The 13055-nt window shown below is 32.1% G+C and overlaps 3 protein-coding genes across 13 annotated transcripts; 2 read left to right on the top strand and 1 right to left on the bottom strand.

Annotated features, from left to right (window-relative positions):
- Window positions 1–69: 69 nt before the first annotated feature.
- Window positions 70–3270, top strand: mRpS22 (mitochondrial ribosomal protein S22). Its single transcript, XM_089699432.1, has 7 exons — window positions 70–257; window positions 342–568; window positions 704–828; window positions 1304–1361; window positions 1828–2036; window positions 2385–2565; window positions 3006–3270. Exons 1-7 carry the CDS (start codon window positions 143–145, stop codon window positions 3219–3221), a joined length of 1131 nt encoding a protein of 376 aa, XP_089555558.1. The 5' UTR covers window positions 70–142; the 3' UTR covers window positions 3222–3270.
- A 101-nt stretch (window positions 3271–3371) lies between these two features.
- LOC149486109 (MORN repeat-containing protein 3-like) lies at window positions 3372–5277 on the top strand. 3 transcript variants are annotated; one of them, XM_089699431.1, is made up of 5 exons: window positions 3372–3623; window positions 3978–4041; window positions 4115–4362; window positions 4448–4635; window positions 4750–4799. In XM_089699431.1, the coding sequence occupies exons 1-5, from the start codon at window positions 3479–3481 to the stop codon at window positions 4780–4782; spliced, it is 678 nt and encodes a 225-aa protein (XP_089555557.1). In that variant the 5' UTR covers window positions 3372–3478; the 3' UTR covers window positions 4783–4799. The 3 variants fall into 3 exon arrangements, with proteins under 3 accessions (XP_089555557.1, XP_089555555.1, XP_089555556.1); XM_089699429.1 differs by lacking the exon at window positions 4750–4799 and adding an exon at window positions 4800–5277 and having other exon boundaries at window positions 3373–3623; XM_089699430.1 differs by lacking the exon at window positions 4750–4799 and adding an exon at window positions 4800–5277 and having other exon boundaries at window positions 3377–3623; window positions 4448–4639.
- Window positions 5278–6476: 1199 nt separating this feature from the next.
- Orai (calcium release-activated calcium channel protein orai) lies at window positions 6477–10473 on the bottom strand. Of its 9 annotated transcripts, none has more exons than XM_089699422.1 (4): window positions 10130–10473; window positions 9793–9867; window positions 8716–8868; window positions 6477–8038 (listed from the first exon to the last, which is right to left on the bottom strand). In XM_089699422.1, exons 3-4 carry the CDS (start codon window positions 8851–8853, stop codon window positions 7514–7516), a joined length of 663 nt encoding a protein of 220 aa, XP_089555548.1. In that variant the 5' UTR covers window positions 8854–8868; window positions 9793–9867; window positions 10130–10473; the 3' UTR covers window positions 6477–7513. The 9 variants fall into 9 exon arrangements, with proteins under 9 accessions (XP_089555548.1, XP_089555549.1, XP_089555550.1 ...); XM_089699423.1 differs by having other exon boundaries at window positions 8716–8865; XM_089699424.1 differs by having other exon boundaries at window positions 9793–9823.
- Window positions 10474–13055: the final 2582 nt, after the last annotated feature.

Below are 13055 nucleotides of genomic sequence, written 5' to 3'. Positions count from 1 at the left end.
TTTTTTTATATTCTACTGACATTAGGTTTTTATTCTGTACACACATATGTCCAAAATATATGTCATTTATTGCCTACTGTCAAGCAAATTCATCGTTCAAGTTTCGTATAGGTAGGTTATGTTTTCAGATTAAATAATAATCATGTCTTTATTAAAACTCGTAAGATCTAATACAAAACATGTATTTGTTAAATATAATGACACTCAAGCTTGTATAGTTTCATGTAGAAAATTAAGTATTGTGCCATCCGTTTATGGTAAGTTACTAAAAGGAAGAATTTTGTTTTTAACAATTTTATTCATCAACAGTCTATTATTTAATTAAATATTAAAATTTTCAGATAAAGATAACCCAGCACCGAAGTTTTTTTCATCAGGCGTTCAAATTCTTTTAAAAAGATTAACAAGGCCTGATTTCGCTAAAGTATTCCGAAAAAGAACGAATGGCAATGTTCCTGTGCTGCGTACGCCTATATACAAGTTTCTAACGGACGAAGAATTAAATGTTGAGAGACAGAATGCCAATAAAAGCGCAGATCGATTATTGCAGATGCCTCCTGTGGTTAAGGTGACATTTTTGATGATGGAATGTTTGTTTGCAAACATTGAAATATAGAATTGTAGTGTGTATATAAAATAACATATCATACCCCTATATGCTGTTGTAAGAGTCTAAGAGTATTAAAAATATTTGTTGTTGTAGGTTCTTGAGCCATTTGAAGATGTTCTTGCAAAAGATCCTGCCTTAGTTGGATATGATAATAGCACATACATGTTCACAGATATCACTTTCGGTATTGATAATCAACACAGAATTATTATACAAAGGTTTGTAGAAAAATCTCTAGGTATATCGTAATAACTCAGGCCCCGGAACCACAGACACAATAGAAAATCTATTGTGTCGTGGACCGATCGGGCCGTTTGGGGCTCAATGGGTTAAGTTCTTTAAAAATGATCAAAATCACTGATCTGACATTTTCCAACATCCTGTCTTAAAAAAATTATGAAATACCATCGCATATTATTTTGGATATTATTGGAAGTGGAATATGTGAATGTAAATGAATTTTATAATATTGTCAATGTGCATTGACAATATTATAAAATTCATTTTTCATTCATTCACTATTATTATTTAAACTTCTCTTGAACAAATCTATTATTACATGACAGAAATAAACTAATTATAAATATATTTGATATCAAACTTGGTAAACATCTTATCTTTTCTTTCCACCTTATAGAATTTTAAGTCTTTTTATTTGTGTATAAAATTTTCATCAGGGACAATGCATTTCAGGAAACCAGATGGCACACTGGAAACTTGTGATCGAGACATCAAGAAGAGACTGAATCAGGTTATTATTCCTATAAATCTTCTCTATAATGCAACTCACATAAGCATCCACTGAAACAACTGAATAGAATTTATAAATATTTCAGGACAATTTCACACACGGCACGATCTGATCCCATACCAAGCTTTCGCTTGTGTTATGGAAACAAGATGGCTGATAAACATACATTATATACTTTTAAATAAATACTTATATAGATACCCATACACAGAGCAAACATCTATGTTCATCACACAAATATTTGCCCTGGGTGGGAATCAAACCCACAACCTCTGGCTTGGAAGGCAGGGCCACTACCAACCAAGCCAACTGGATAAATAAAAGAACTATTTATGTGTGACATGCAAAACTTTAAAGAAGTTCATTTAAGCATGTTTAAATGTAAAATAAATTATAGAAATTGTGGTCATCATTCCAATAACTCATTACTGTTTATTTTAAACTAAAAGATGAATTATATTTGCAGATATACTTTCCAATACCCGGCCGTAAAATACGAGAGCCAAAGGTGTTTTCGGAACAAGATAAATTCGACAGTCTCTTGGAAAGAGAGAAATATGAATATATATTGGACAGAGCATGTGTGCAATATGAACCAGATGAGAGGAAATATCAAGAGATTACTAGCATTACGTATCAGCATGTCAATATGAATAGCAAGTTTGATTTATTGAGGTAAATCACAGTATTTGCTTTATAAATGCAAATATATTGATTTATTATTATTTATTATTATTATTAGTATCTATGAATTTTCGTGATTACAGAGAGTATTGACCTAATCTCCTAGATTTGCTTTGCTTTTTTAGTAAATTAATTTTAACTTTTTTTTTACCTAAAATGTGTATGTAATACATTTAAAGAATATAGTGATTTTTCTAAAAAATAATTTTTTTTTCCAATTTGAAGTCATTATCCAAACTACCCACTTACTTTATTTAATTTGCACTGAACATATAAAAATGAATTGTCTACAATCCATATTGCATACCTGTTTTTAATGCATAATTTTTATATTGTCAGATCAACCCGCCATTTCGGTCCACTTACCTTCTACCTCACCTGGCATCACAGTATGGACAATTTAATGCTAGAATTGGTACAAAACGCGGCAATTCGTGAGGCAGTGTTACTGATTTCATTGCGACACGCCATACATGCTGACGTTTCTAACGGGGAGGAGAGTAATGCTCTGGTTTCCGAGGTAATTTAAATTCAATAATAATTCAAAGCTAGGTAGACAGTAAATATGGCATTGTAGAAAGTAGAGATAAAGTACGATTCAAAGTTAATGGCGGCTCGGAACATCGTACGATCCGATGCGCAAAAAACAATTTTAGGTATTAGCGGGATCAAGAAGCTTATATCTAATACACTTGCCAAGTTAGGTGTGAAAGGGATAAAAAAACATACAGGCGTCATTCAACGTCATATTTTCTTGTTACAATTTAATGGTCATAGTGCAATCTCCAGTGTATTAGATATAAGCTTCTTGAGCGGGACATTAAGAGACCTGTGCGCACCCGCAATCGCACCTGCATCTAACTTCCGAACCGCCATTGAGTTTGAATCGAACTGTACTAATATTAATTTTAAAGCATTTTTTATAATCACAATTTAATATTTGAAAAAACTTTCTTTCAGATCATACCAAAACCTGTTCAACTCACCAAGCCAGAAATACTTACTGAAGAGGATATTAAACTAGATACCAAATGCACTGATATTGTGGATAAATATATCAAAGATTCATCTGCAATGAAGAGTCAGCAGGCATTGGCTTTGCAAGGCTTTAGAGAGTACTACCAGCAAATGGTTGACCTTAGTAGGGGTCTAAAGAAAGCCCATGGAACAGCTTAAATTATCGTATTTGTATATAGAATTAATTAATAAATGTTTAGATTAAGAAGTGGATTTTTATTGAATAACCACTGAATAACCTATTTAAATTAAACAATTATTTGCAAAAGACATTTTAATATTTTTAGTAAAGATCCGTTTGGATTTATTAAAAGGCAACGAAAAAGTTTTGATGAAATACACAACATATGTCATAGGATCATTAAAAAAATTAAGTCAACATCGAGTTTTTTTAATCACACTGTCATGTTTTGAAAATGCCATTTTATCGTAAACCGCGAAATTTTACACCTTTATTAATAGCGGCTGAGAAAAAAGCTGTTAAAAATGGACGACATCATGCAATTTTTACGTCTCGATTTGATAAGTACGTTGGCGATTGGAAGGAGGATTTAAAAGAAGGTAAGTAGGTACCTGTAAACTATATTATTGTAAACACTGTTTAGAATTGAACGCATTATTTTTCGTTAGTATAGAATCTCAAAACTCAATACAATTACCTAATTATTTACATAATTTTTATTTGCACATGGGGTTACATCTACTGGATGAGTTACTGTCGAATTTAAATTATTTTAAATGAGCTTGAGTAGTTTTTCGTAAACACTTTTTTCAGCTTTTCTCGGAAGTAAGAACCTGTCTTTCGAAAATTCGTAAGTTTGTATAATAACAACAATTTTTTTTAAGTAGAATGGCTATTGCTCAATGCCGAACCTTTTTTATTAAAAAGTACTTAAGATTTGCTATATTTTATAGGGAAAGGTGTATTCGTAACCTGTACCGGAAAATTGTATGAAGGCGACTGGTATAAGGGCTTCCGGTAAGACAGACATATTTAATTTCTTTATATTAATATCTCAAGACTAAACAACTAAAAATCGTAATATCCATAGGCATGGGTTTGGAGCTCTGAGTAAAAAACTTCCAAATGGGACTTACAAACTCGAGTACAGAGGAGAGTGGGTGAGAGGTAAGCCAGAGGGCGCTGGTTGGCGATATTATGAGAATGGAGATGTCTATTTTGGTTTCTGGAAAAAAGGCTTTAGACATGACTACGGCAAAATGTGGTATGCAAATGGAACATTTTACGTTGGCTATTGGAATATGAATAAGAGGGAGGGTCTTGGAATGTTTGTACAAGGTACTCATTAGGCTGTTTGGAAGTGAGAACCGAACTTTTGTAGGTATTGTTTTAAACGAACTTGAAACGAAAAGTATTTTTGTAGAGAATGGCAATCGTTACGAAGGTAATTGGGAAAATGATACGAAGAATGGTATCGGAAGATTCTACCACCTGCACACGGGTCAACTGCAAGAAGGCTGTTGGCAACATGATATTTGTGTTATGTCCAAGATATCTGATATTGAAATACGACAATTTTGTGATTACCCTACTGAATATGCTATACCTTATGTAAGTTTTTGATATTTGAATGTTATATTTAAAATTTTAAAGCTTCTGAGTACTTAGGCAGTAGAATTTTTTCTTCCCTGTCTTTAGAGCAGTGAATTGAACGAATTTTTGCAGGTGTTTAGAGTCTCCAAACCCCGATTAATTTAATTAAACTGTAATTACAGGATTCTTTACAAGATTCGAGACGGATCCTGGAAGAAAGCCAATTTTGGTTAGAACAAAGGCTGGGCGTTATAAAAAAACCACTGAAAGATTGTATTGATCAGATGTAATGTATTTCGGAACTTTTACCAGATCATTAATTTTAATAATCGTACAAATTCTTACAGATATATTATACAATGTAAATTTTAATAAATTCTTAAATTAAACTCACGACAGGTTTTTACTGTCATTTGTATATCACAGCATATTTCAATAATAACACTACTTAAGTATCCCTTTTGAACCAAAATTACTATTTTAATCGGTTTATGTTTAGTGTTAGGTACCCAAAATTAAGTAAAAGATGTATTGACTATGAATTATGATTGCTCTTAATTCATAAGTAGATAGTTATCTTGCAGAAGGTACTTTTAATGTCAGGCCCCTTTTTACCATGATCGGTGTTTGGGCATTCTAACAATATTAATAAAATAAATATTGTATGTTGTACAATGTATTGGGCTTCAAAAACAAACTGAAGTCCCATTTGCTCTGCTTGCAAAAAGGTTCTGAGGTCGGGGCTCCAAACACGTGACTCGGTACGGCTCTGGTGATAATTCTATTTGTTGTTTATTAATTACATATATGATGTATCGCGTATTGTATCTTCTTTTAGAATGTTTTATTGTCTGTTATGTAATTCTTTATAATCTTCTTATATATAAAATTCTCGTGTCACAATGTTAGTCTGCATACTCCTCCGAAACGGGTGGACCGATTCTCATGAAATTTTCTGTGCATATCGGGTAAGTCTGAGAATCGGCCAACATCTATTTTTCATATGTACCACGGGCGAAGCCGGGGCGGACCGCTAGTATATATATAAAATTCTCGTGTCACAATGTTAGTCTGCATACTCCTCCGAAACGGGTGGACCGATTCTCATGAAATTTTCTGTGCATATCGGGTAAGTCTGAGAATCGGCCAACATCTATTTTTCATATGTACCACGGGCGAAGCCGGGGCGGACCGCTAGTATATATATATATATATATATATATGTTTCCTATCTACTATATTATATTCCTATATATTATATTATTGCTTTTATTTTATTTATTATTTTATATATTTTTTTTTCATAATATGTACACTGCCACTGTCAGGATGTCAATGTGGTGTCCACTGAAAATCAGTGGAGAATCTAAGTGTCTTGTCCTTAGATTCTCAAACCACTGAGTGGATATTATCCATTTTGTGCCGTTGTAACTAGTTATAAGTTAATTTTATTTTATTTCTTTTTTATGTATTAATGTGCATCGGTACAAATAAATGTATTTTCTTTCTTTCTTTCTTTCTAAATATATTATTGAAGGTAGGTCGTCACTCCATAAAATAATAATTACTTATATATAAATAATTACTTCTACATTTACAAAGCTTTGTACTAAATTTATATTACTCGATTTTAATCGTCACAATGGTCACAGGACGTGTTCATAACTTTCATTGGAATATGTCGTTAATTTACATAATAAAGCAATCGTGCCTACAGAATATTAAATATTGTTCTATGACGTCAGGGAGGTCCTGTTTAGCATACATAATACCTAATCATTATATGTATATACCTCCTAGAAATTACAAATTATAGAACCACACAAGATTGACTTTTTAATAAATTGTTTGAGATTACATTTTTAACTTTAAGCATTTTAATTAAGTACTTATATTGATTGATATTTGTCATTACTGGCCATTTTAAATTGATTCTCAATTAACGTATTACTCTGTCTACACACATAATATAAAGAAGACTTATTTCCTCAAGTGCACATAATGCTTTTGTCTAACCAGATATCAAGCCTTTTTAATTAACGTCACATTTCTCTAAGATATCTTTAGAAGGGCTGAATTGGTTTTCATTGAATAATATAAAATTCAATATTACGAAAACCATGAATTAAAATACAAGTAATTAGTGATGCGTAGCAATATTATTCAAAAAATTATGATATTGCACTTCTATTTTGCTTTTACAATTTTCTAAAACTGTATAATAACGTCATGTTTTGTTATATCACATTGCAATATACATAATATTATATACCTATTATCATTTTTCAATAAATTTCTAGGAATATTTTGTTTAACAATAAATTAGTTACTAATGCCCAAGAGAATTAAATAATTATAATTAAAAATAGATACTTAAGAATAAATTTAAGTTAATAGTTATTCATCAAAGAATGATATTTCAAGTTAAATTCCCAATATTGTCCAACCCATAGGATACAATTTATTAAAATAAAATAGAGTTCATTAATTTCTCTTATGTGATTATACTTAGTACCTACCGGTAAATTAATCCTACATATATTCGTTTTGAGATATGAATACTGTAATTAATTTATGTCAATGATAACTGCTTATTTAAAATAAAATCTTATTAGTCGTAATTCTTCCATACACCAATTTACACATAATTAAATAGAGATTCAGTAAAAGTCCAAAAAAAGGAGAAGTAAAAAAGTTAAAATGGAAATCTAGTCATGTAAAACAGATAGAGTTAATTGGGTTTAAATCTTGTGCAGCAATACATTAGCACTTAAGTACCTAAGGTTCTGCATACTGCATCTACAATAACAATATAAAAATCCAAAATTCAATACAGTATCAAAACATTGCAATGATAAAATAAAACTAACAATCCCATAAAAATAAATAACCAGGCTCAGACAACCCGAGCCTGATCTAACAGCGACATATTATTCATACGCGAGTCATGGTCGCCCAATTCAATTTGTTCTTTAAGAAATTCCAGCTCTTTTATGCCCGAAGTGACAACTTCATACTTGTGTGTCGCCAGTGACATATAGAAATGTATTGCAAACGCTAAAAATATGATCATTACGGGTATCAAGAGAACGCAAGCTGACCAGGCGGCCGGCGGACTGAGATCGTAGAACTTCACCCAGCAAAGAATTGCTATTTCTACTAGGAACAAGATGAGGCCTAGGAGGGTCGAAAACGCCCACGCTATTTCTATATACCAGTGCAGCCTTTCGTGTGGAGATTCATGTACAAGTGATATGCTGTGAAGGTTCCCGATAGCTTCGATATTTGGTAAGATGCAGGTGCTGATCATGAGGGCCAGCATGTGCACAGCAACCAGCAATGTGGTACAAACTGTGAATGCTACCAACATACCAGCTGGAACATTTGTTGGTGTGTTCAATTGTACTTCCACCATGGCAACCTGTAAGAAAGAAACGTTTGTATAGAAGTCTATAAAAGTAACCCCTTAATTCTATGACTTTTACACTCACCGCGTCACAGTTTATAATATGTATAAGTTTACAAAAGAATTTATGGGAAACACAAAATCAACAAACCAATAAGTTATTTTTTAGAATGTTATCTCATACCACTTCCATTTGCTAAGAGCGAGCGCGCACGAGCAACTTTGTCTCCGCAACTATTTTGTCTCCGCAACTATTTTGTCTCTCCACCCATGGGCTAGTATGAAAGTGCGCGCACGTAGCGACGCAACTCCCCATACAAATTGATGGGAGAGACAAAATAGTTGCGGAGACAAAGTTGCTCGTGCGCGCTAGCTCTTATTCTGTACACATTTATTTTATAATTAATTAATTAACATATAATGAAGCATCCATACTAATATTATAAATGCGAAAGTAACTCTGTCTGTCTGTCTGTCTGTTACTCAATCACGCCTAAACTACTGAACCAATTTTCATGAAATTTGGTATGGAGATATTTTGATACCCGAGAACGGACATAGGCTACTTTTTATCCCGGGAAAATGACGCAATCCCGGAAATCCCACAGGAACGGGAACTATGCGGGTTTTTCTTTGACTGCGCGGGCGAAGCCGCGGGCGGAAAGCTAGTTGATTATAAAACAAAAACATACCATAGCAAATCCAGATAACAGTGCAGATGTTTTACTAGATGCCTTCAGTTTTGCTCGACTCAGCTGTAATTTCCTCCATGATAAATACGCTGGTGTGTGAAGAGCATCGTCTGACTGCATCGCTGGTTCGTTAGACATAACGCACTTGTGCTGCTAATAAGAATATAATATGTACTTTTAATAATATACGTAAATTTCACGATTATATTGCACTGAATAAATAAATAATACATTCTTCTGAATGAAATGTTTTGCATGACAAATCACAAAACAAACAATTCGCTTCAATATAACATGATAGATGACGAACAACATAAAATATCACTATGATATAGTTCTGTATTACTTGTGATGGATGAATATTGTAATAAATTAAAGTTGAAACCACAAAACACAAACAGACACCTTAAATACCACAATTATATGTTATTTATAAACAAACAAAGGATGATGATGTATGAATATTAATTGTTATGAGGAAATACACATATTAGTATAATTTTAGAGAAATGATATCTAAAACTGAAACTATAAGTAGGTTCTACAAATGAATGCATGAAACTAAAACTTGTATATTATTTGTGTTAAAATAAATATTTAATCCCCAAACATACTTTAATAATACAGTAATTTAACTTTAAATGTTATGTAAAAGGTATCAATAAATTTGGTTAAACTAAATGAAGTTGGTTAATATAATACTTATAAAGTCCTTTTTCGAAATATGAAATATAAGTTACGTAATAGTTTGTAAAGTCTATTTATCCGAAAGTAAAACAATGAATTTTTTATTTTCAAAATATTAAAAAAAAATTAAAATTCATCCAAATGGCTTTTCGTCAGAAGACTGGCTACCATCATAAAACATTATAAATATTAATACTTGAAAATTCTTGAAAAAATAAAAATGATTTAGCAAAAACAGGTACTACAAAGCAAATGAACAATGCCTATGCTAAGTAAAATGTACATATAATATTATAATACAATTAAATCTTCACCATTAATAAAGCTTTAATAAGGCTGTTTATGAACCTGAATGACTCCCCATTGCTTTAATAGTTCTAAAAAACTCACATTGAAAAGTGGAATTATTCTCCAATGTTCACTGCAAATCAATTTTTAACCTTTTTAAAGATACCTGTCACTTCTCTATAAAAATAAATAAAATACATTAAACCTATATAAATTTAAATGAATATTAATGATTCTTAAAAATTGAAATAATGAATGTAACTGGAGCCATTCTTTAAATATGTAATATGATTATCATGAAATACATTAATTATACTGATTAGATGTGAACAGTTACAGTACTCTTAATTAAAACGATTAATTGTGTACATACACAACGGAAAATATGTTGGCCAACGTTAGCAAATTAGTTTGAATTTAGGATATTTTAGTATCATACCTTGGTCAAATTTGGACACCAATTGTTAGAATGACTGTATCGACTGGGAGGATGCCCGTAGTGATAATTATTGCCGACAGTACTGGCTGACCAAACCGACATACCTACACAAGTGCACGATAGACCTTCAAGCCGACGAGGTCACTTGATATTACTACGTTTCCATACAAATACAAAATATGACAACTTTGTACAGTTCCGATAGTTTAACAGTTTCTTAACATAATTAGAACGGCTATCAAATTTGCAATATCACTACAGTTTGGAAAAGCTCAATAATATCTTTAATCAAATACACTTTTAGTTTCTACCATTCCATACACGATTCATCACCAAGCTTTATGTCAAAGTCAAGTCGTGAGTCGTGACATTTGACAGTTGACAAACGCGCATTATCGGCAGTGAAACGAACGCTTGTCACTGAGCTCAGAATACATTATAAAATTAAAAAATAGACCTAACTCCTATTCAATTTACAGATATATGCTTAAATTACGTTATTTATAAAATTACACCCATAAAGTATATAATATTACAGTAGTAATAGAGCGCGTGTATTGCACAAATTGCTTAATGCGCATCGTAGGCAGATGAGCTATAGATACTATATAGATGTGTGTGTGACAAATAAGGATGGGTATCAATTGCGTGCCGAGCTATCGATAAGATATGTAAATAAATATGTATAAAGTAAATTTTATGTTCAATATGTTAAGGAGAAATGTATGAATAAAGTATAAATATGTAATTTTAAATTTGTTTGCCAATTAGTGAATAAAGTGTATTTATACCATTTGAATATTTCTTGTATTAATTATAAGTACTTTAAAAAAATATGTTTCATTGGAATATCAGAAAAACGTGTGGATTTCTTAAATTTTAAAGTTAATAAAATAAAATATCGGGTTTAGTGCTATTTTTTTAATAATAAATCAAACAATAATAATAATGCTTTAAAAATCTTATATATAAAAATGAATCGCAAAATGTGTTGGTAAGCGCATAACTCGAGAACGGCTGAACCGATTTCGATAATTCTTTTTTTATTATATTCCTTGAAGTACGAGGATGGTTTTTATGTAGAGAAAACGTAAATATGTACCACGGGCGAAGCCGGGGCGGACCGCTAGTGTTCAATAAAAATAAGAAATAATTAATAATATAAAATGAAATAATAAATAATACAAATATTTTTTTAATTTAATTTTATCCATTCTATACATACAAAAATCTTCAAAATCAATTTAGCGGTCCATATATCGTAACATTACATACTTTACACTTACACTATAATACATTTGCAATTTGCATTCATAATATTAGAAAGTGCATCATACAAAACACACCACAAAATTTAATTTTAATGTTAAAAGAGTTTTAATTTTAAAGTTAAATAAATAATATTATGTTAAAATATAGTTCTTCTAGTAAACTATCGAGTACAGCGTTGGTCAAGTCACATCACTACGATCACGTGGCGGCAGTGTGGTGCGCGAAGGGTGCGCGAGCGAGCCTGCGCGTGTCCGCCTCCCACTTCCTCTTCACCCCCGCGATGCTAGATTTATTTTCATAAAAATAAGTACGATTATTGTACTTACCGACGAAATGTGATACTGGATTTCAATTTTGTGTTTTTTCTAGTATGTATCGTTCTTGCAGGAAGAAACTGCACATTTCACCATGTTTATTCGTAAATATGAAAAAAATCCCTAGAGAAACGCACTTCGATAGCACTCAACCACGACTACGAGCGCTCGTGGCGGGAACGTCGTGTTGTTCCCACCTGTGCCTATTGTTCCCACTTCGTTGTTCGCACTCTATAGGTAGTATATAAATACTCTAAGATTACACCCTTTAAACATTTTCCAACCAAAAAGTCATAAAACTAGCAATCATTACTATCTATATGAAATCTATTAAATATAAGATGTTATTATTTATACATAATTGCAACTATATAAAGCGCATAGATCTAACGTTACGAGCTAGCGCGCACCACGACTTTATGCAGCGTGATTATTTTATCGCAGAAATACAGCGTATGAGTTACTATGACAATGCGCGCACATGCGAATAAATAATCGCAGCGATTTTAAAATTGTGATTTGTCACATTTTGCTGCGATTGCTCGCGACGCGATTGTCGCGAAAATGAAATGCAGAATATGAAATTGTATGGTACCACGCGCACTGCGATCATAAAATCGCACACTCGGGCCCGGCCGGCACTTCACTTGTGTTTCGTCTGTCCAACAGTAAACATCATAGTGTTATAGGTATTGTTTGGTAAACATAAACTCAGTAATCTGTCAAAAGTTTGAATTTATTTATTTATTTATTTAACACTTTATTGTGCAAGAAACAAAATATACATAAAGGTTACAATAATAAAAAAGCACAAAGGGTGGCCTTTTGGCGGAATTTTCATTCTATAATAGCCAAAGAATTTTTTGGGATACATCCATATCAGAAATATATACCATACATGGAAGTTCATTGTATTTCTGATAAAAGAAACCTTTGACAATTTTATCTGCTGTAAAAGGATGAGTCTAATATTGACGAATTTTCTTTTTTTTTCTTCTTATCCTCCGAAGTAGTAAATAAAGACAAGCAACTTGTACGAAATCCATGATGAAAGTGAGTAATGATCACTATTAAATTATCGCTGTGCGCGCACCGTACTCTCTGCGATTTTCTACAGCGCGATATTGAAATCGTGTCGCAAAAATTAAAATCGTGGTGCGCGCTTGGCCTACAATATGAGTAAAGAAACGAATAATTGAGTATTATTTAAATATTTTCCTTTATAGAAATGTCGCGTAGCGTAATATTTATTATAATATGTTATCTGTTGAATTGGGTAACAAGGATCGTTGCCATTGCGCTCCGAGTATCCAAACATCCAAACACCAAAATGCCAGTCG

This window comes from Colias philodice, chromosome 9, assembly GCF_061535455.1.
Source record: "Colias philodice isolate Cphi_HAF_F1 chromosome 9, ilColPhil1 Martin Lab GWU primary, whole genome shotgun sequence".
Lineage (NCBI taxonomy): Eukaryota > Metazoa > Arthropoda > Insecta > Lepidoptera > Pieridae > Colias > Colias philodice.
The sequence above is the reverse complement of the archived record's forward strand: the minus strand, read 5'-3'. Positions and strand labels throughout refer to the sequence as shown.